Consider the following 6,177-nt stretch of genomic DNA (forward strand, 5'->3'; position numbering starts at 1 on the left):
AGTGGTTGTAGGAACCTCCGCCGAGTCAGGCGTTATAAACTGGTCCCTTGAATATACAACTCTTTTTGAGGTGGGGGACTGTTCATTTTCATGTGTATCTACAGAAACAATGGTTTTGATAACCTCAATTGTTTCAGAGGGCGACTGTTCGTTGCTTTGCGGACTTTTAAATCTGTATACAATCGTTTCCTCCCTTTCCGGTTCAAACAAAGATGCCCAGCTGCGTACATTATTCATGATCCAGTTGTTTTTAAACATTTTTGAACCAATATTAGCTAGAGAAGGAGGGTTGTTTGTTTCATTTAAACTATACCCTTCTCCTGGCTGAGGTCTTTCATGAACATCACTGGTTGTGGGAACCTGTGTTTCACTGGTGGGAGACTGTTCCTGTTCAACGTTGTTCATATGAACACTGGGTGTAGGAACGTGTGTTTCACTGGTGGGAGACTGTTCCTGTTCAACGTTGTTCATATGAACACTGGTTGTAGGAGCCTCAGTTGTTTCAGAAGTGGGAGACAGTTCACTAGATTCACTCGTGGGTGAGGTAAATGGTGCTCGACCAATATTAAGGATTTGGCCGGTGACATAAGTTACTCCTCGGCTCACAGACTCAACTGGAGCCATAATAAAGGAAGAAAGAGCTGAAAGGCTTGTTTGAACTCGGGAAAAAATTGTTTCTCCTTCCTCTCTTTGAAGACTTCCTCCAACAACATTATCATTCTCCTCAGATCCATCAAATTCACTGCTTGTGGGAACCTCTGTTGTTTCAGAGGTGTCTAGCTGTTCATCTGCGGAATCAAAAATCGGTAAAACAAGCCCATCGGGAACTGTATAATATTCGTCAAGCTCAAAGATATCAGCATCTGAAGTACTGCACTGTGCTCTTGGTTGAGGAGTTTCACAGACATCGCTGCTCATAGGAACCTCAGTTGTTTCAGAGGTGGGTAACTGTTCATCTCTGGAATCAAAAATCGGTAAGAGGAACCCATCAGGCTCAGAATAACAGCTGTCAAGCTCCTCAAAGCCATCAGTGTCTGAAGAAGTTGTGCGGCCGAATACTGAGCGCCACATTTCTATAGAGAGTTTGGGTTGGAGATTCTTAGAAGCCTATTGAATCAATAAATTTTGTTAAAATTTGTTTTCAACGCTAGGTGCAGTTAGAATGGTTGCCTTGCCTAATGATAAAGAACCTATAGCGAAACCTTTAGACAACTTTTAGAAGCCTATTGAATCAATAAATTAATTTTGTTAAAATGTCTTTTCAACGCTAGGTGCAGTTGGTGCAGTGGTTGTTACCTGAGGAGTATTTAAGCCCTCACATGCCTTTAATCTTACACTTCAAAGGAAAACGTGCTGTGACGTCACGGTAGGCGCTCCTTTTCATTCGTTTAGAACTTTCACGTTCCACGTGCCCTGAACGTCAGTATTAGCCATTATGCTAACATTAATATTGACAGGCTGTTATCGTTGAATGGCAACCGGGAAAAGACGGTGTATATTCGTTTTCGAGGTTGCGGCCCCACTGTCTCACTCTCACCCATCCGGCCAGCGTCCAGCCCTGGTAAGAGTTATTGAAGGGAAATGCTTTGTGTTTTTATTCAGAAAAGTAAGATTGTCGGAAACCGATTTAGCTTATAGCACATTAGCTAAATTAATAATGGAGGACTTTATGATATGGTGCTGTATCCCAGTGTTAATTTATTGTTTGATGTGCACTGTACGGTTACATCCAGAGTTATACGCGACAATTGCCTTTAAGTATTATGACGTCGTTGGCTCACGAGTTTTCGCAACAGTCAATTTGGTAGCCAACTTGGGCGGGAGGAGGTATGAGCATGCATGTCTTGTAGCTTTGGCATAGCGAGCTTGTGTGAACTTACTGACATCTTTTGGCGTCATAGCCATTAGTCACAATTCACCATTATCCATGCCCCTGCTAGGTAAGATTTTTTTTTATGCTTATTCAATGTCATGACGGTATGATATAAAGCGGTGTTAAGAGCCATTGGTTCTCTAATCCCGGATATGCTTGTTAGCATGATAACTAGCGACGATGCTAAACGGAGTTTGCCAAACGAGTTTGTTTGTTACTGTTTCGATGTGGTTAGCACTACTTTAAGAGTGTTGTGGTATCCATTAACTGGGTAAGGTATGTTTAATTTGATTTCTATTTAACTTTATTTGTTTTGTGCATTAAACATGCCATACCAAGTTAAGACCGAGCTCGTTCACGTTGTATTGTTGCTTATGGTGAACGAGCTCAAATGGCCTGTAGCTGTCAAACCCCAAATAGTCCTCTGTTGTTAAAGATACTGTTTCAGCTGTTATTTTTTGATAAGCTGACATATTGGTTACAGTACCAGACCTGTTTTATTTGATGGAAAACCTCTGATATTTCCAAAAAACTGAACTTGAAGAGAAATTAGTAAATAGAGGAGAGTGATTGTTATAAAATCTAACAGATATTTGCCAGTTAAATATGTGACATCTGTTTTAGTCTGAAGGAGGCTATGAAACCTCAGACAAGTTGATGAGTCAGTGAAACTCACTTCCACTGATGTTGCAGCATACAAGCTGCTCCGTCCGTCTACCCATCCAGGGCCTGAGACGCTGGTTGTTTTTGAGTTATCACCTCCAGCTCCTTGAACATAACCAGGTAGATACTGGGCTGGGCCTGATCTCTGAGCACACTAACAATGACAAAAAGGGAGCAGGGAGGAAAGGCTCATTTTAATTCAACCCAAAATACTTTACTCTTCATGGTAGAAAATGTTTATAATACAGTAAAAAAAAATTGATGTAGCTAAAGTCAACGTTTTATATACAGTGTAAGTCAACAACATTGCCACACTGCTGGTGTTTTGATTTTAAAGGCTTTATAAGAACTATGGTATAATTTCTTTTGGTGATTAACATTTTTTATATCATTTTTATATCATATATAGCTTTCAAGAAGCCAGGGATCACCGGACTAAATGACTACAGACCTGTGGTCATGACGCGTTTTGAGTGCCTGGTTCTCTATTATCTCAAGACCCTCACGGCCCGCCTCCTGGACCCCCTGCAGTTTCAATACAGAGCCAGGTCTGTAGACGATGCTATCAAGATGGCTCTACACTTCATCCTGCAGCATCTGGACTCCCTGGGAATCTACGCCAGGATCCTGTTTGTGGACTTCAGCTCTGCCTTAAACACCATCTTTCCAGACCTTCTCCAAAGCAAGCTTTCCCAGAAGAATGTGCCTGAACCCATCGGCCGATGGATCACTGACTTCCTGACGGATGGAGTCAGGCTTTTGATGGTTTTAGCAAGACCATTGTCAGTCATTCCACTATGCCAGTTAAAGACAACATCATTATTTATGAGGGAGTGTGCAAGTAAAATAACCTGACTCATGCTATTTGTATGAACTTATTTCCAGTCTGTTATTACCCAGTCTAGGTTTAACTAAATGTTTTATGGTTACTTTAGGGATGGCTTGGATGCTTCTTGTGTTTAAAGGTGCTGCTTTATGTTTGTCTGTGTTTTATCTTCCGTCTGTGGGATCAGGTAACAATTGATTGTGGGAAGAAGTTTTACTTGGCACCGTTCATCCAGGAAAGGCTGGCAGAATACAGCTACAATTGGCAGAGGCAGCCCTCCATTCAGACACCTTCTACAAGGGTAACAATGTGGTGTTAAAATGTGTCTGTGGGTTTTTTTTTTTTGTTTTTTTTTTAAATAAGCCGTCTTTCAATTGGAGTTTATTTCAAATTAGAACAAGCACAATAACGCTGTTTTAAAATGTGCACAGAACCATGTGATAGGGAGAATATGGTCAGACAGTTTTGGTAAAGGTGATGGACAGATAGGAAGTTAACATGGCAGACAGCAAATCCAAGAACTGTGTCAAACTTGAAATGCCAGATAGCTAGGATAGATATGACAAATGTGATGGAGGTATGGAGTGCACACAGAATCCCAGGTGTGATTCATTTCATTTTACTGGCTCTGTTATAAACATGGGTTGGTAACTGAGCAATTTAAATTTAGTGTGGCGGTCTATTGTAGATTTCAGTATGAACATTTACATTTGTAACTGATTGCATATCTGCATGCCCAGTACTTGCAGCAAATTGGGCAGCTTTAATTTCTAAAACACCTAACTAATTGGTTTGGCCTGAATTATTTGGAAATGTTGGATATGCAAATATTTGGATAGTTGTTGGACATCTGTTGTGTAGACATTTCCTTTCATTTTTGAGCTTTTACAACAAGGGCTAATCAATTGATACACAATATTTTGTACTTGGAATCTTCTGATCTGATTTTTTTAAAAATTTTATTTATTTTTTTTGCAATAAACCGAGAAAACTTGCAATTCTCTAGTTCTTGTCTAAAAGTAATTCCTTTAACAAGTTCTTTGTAACAAATTCAGATTTTGTGTAAACAGCCAAGTTGATCAGATATGGGCCAAATGTGCAACTTTTTATTTGAATAATTCTATAATTAAGTGTTAAATTGCAGTTAGCAGCTACTGTAAACCAAACCTTGTAATAAAGATCAAAAGGGAATAAAACCTTAGGACAACCAAGTATACAAGATGATGTGATTAGAAGAAAACCACCCATCAAATAGAATGGGCAAATGCAAAGTTGCAGAGGTCGTGGGTTAGCATTTCAATGTAAGACTATCCAGCTGATTTCACTAAAAGTTCCTCTTCCTTTGTAGAATAACCCAGTCAATTAAATCAACTGCTGTGGAGCTGATATGAAATGCAGCCTCTGCTGCTTTCTAGTAACATTTTTAAGTGTCAGAGCATCATGGAGATCCTTAACCTGGTGAACCTTAGAATCAAATTCTTCTGCGCTGCATGTCAGACAGTGATCTGCAGTTAACAGCCATTCTTCCACACATGCTCGAGCAGGAATCTTGTGCAATTGTGTCTGCGTGGGGTGGGGTGAGATTATGAAGCAGACCAGCTCTAACACTCTACAACTTCCTCTTAGTAGTGACAGAGCAACACAAGCAGGGGCTAAACAATCGGTGAGTTAATACTAAAGTCGCATTTTAAATTTTGATGAAAAAAAAGAAAATGTTTTAGATAAAAAATCTGTTTTAAGACGCTAACGTATATCCTGTATTGTGCACTTGTAAGGAATCATGGATTATGGTGATTATAATAAGACATATTCTGACGGTAATTACACATTTTCTGACATTATTGAGTCTGTGACTCCTGAGATTAAGCCGATCCAGATAGTGGCTCTGGTCATGTACAGCCTTGTGGTCCTGCTTTGTGTGCCTGGAAATGCTCTGGTGGTGTGGGTGACGGGGTTCTGCATGTCCCGCTCTGTCACCTCCCTCTGGTTCCTCAACCTCGCTCTGGCTGATCTTCTGTGCTGCCTCTCCATCCCCTTGCTTATGGTCCCTCTGGTCCACAACGATCACTGGCACTTCGGTCCGCTGGCCTGCATGCTCATCAGAGGCCTGTTTTACCTGGTGATGTACTGCAGCATCCTGCAGCTGGTTGTGATCAGCGTGGATCGTTTGTTGCTGGTCATCAGACCCATCTGGTGTCAGAACCATAGGCGACCCAAACAGGGTGCTTATGGATGTGTTGCTGTGTGGGTCCTGGCCCTGATAGGCAGTATCCCACAGTTTGTGTACGCCCAGGAGATTAAGGCAGGTGACGAGAAGAGAGAGTGTAGGATGGAGTACACTGTAGACAGTGCCTGGCCTGTCTCTGCTTTTCGCTTCCTGATTGGATTCATTATTCCTTTCCTGGTTATTCTAGTTTGTCACTTGGTGGTTTTCAGCAACACACAGAGGAGAATGACACGAGGTCGGACTGGATCCAAGAAAACCCTGGGGGTCATCATCGCTATGGTGCTGAGCTTCTTCTTGTGCTGGATACCTCTGCACATCGTGGATTTCCTTATAATGACCACCCCTCAGGGTTCTTATGTGAGTCCCAAACTTCACCTGGCACACGTTATAGCGCTCTTCCTGGCTTACTTCAACAGCTGCCTCAACCCTCTGCTCTATGTGTGTCTGGGTCAAAGTTTCAAAGACAGTATGAACCGCTCCCTGCGTAATATCCTTCACTTCATCAGCGAGAACATGACCACCAAGATCAGCATCACCCATATGGACAGTAAGAGCACCGGTAATGGCAAGGAGATGACAAAAACGTGA

At 41.6% G+C, this 6,177-nt stretch overlaps 1 protein-coding gene across 1 annotated transcript; it reads left to right on the top strand.

Annotated features, from left to right (window-relative positions):
* The first annotated feature begins 5,111 nt into the window (after positions 1-5,111).
* On the top strand, positions 5,112-6,177 carry LOC148098844 (C5a anaphylatoxin chemotactic receptor 1-like). The gene has a single exon (XM_087851397.1). It carries the CDS (start codon positions 5,143-5,145, stop codon positions 6,175-6,177), a length of 1,035 nt encoding a protein of 344 aa, XP_087707523.1. The 5' UTR covers positions 5,112-5,142.

This window comes from Neolamprologus brichardi, chromosome 14, assembly GCF_056152115.1.
Source record: "Neolamprologus brichardi isolate AB-2024 chromosome 14, ASM5615211v1, whole genome shotgun sequence".
Lineage (NCBI taxonomy): Eukaryota > Metazoa > Chordata > Actinopteri > Cichliformes > Cichlidae > Neolamprologus > Neolamprologus brichardi.

Bases quoted from the DNA above. Each gene is read 5' to 3' on its own strand.
- LOC148098844 (XM_087851397.1), top strand. From the start codon at position 5,143: ATGGATTATGGTGATTATAATAAGACATATTCTGACGGTAATTACACA.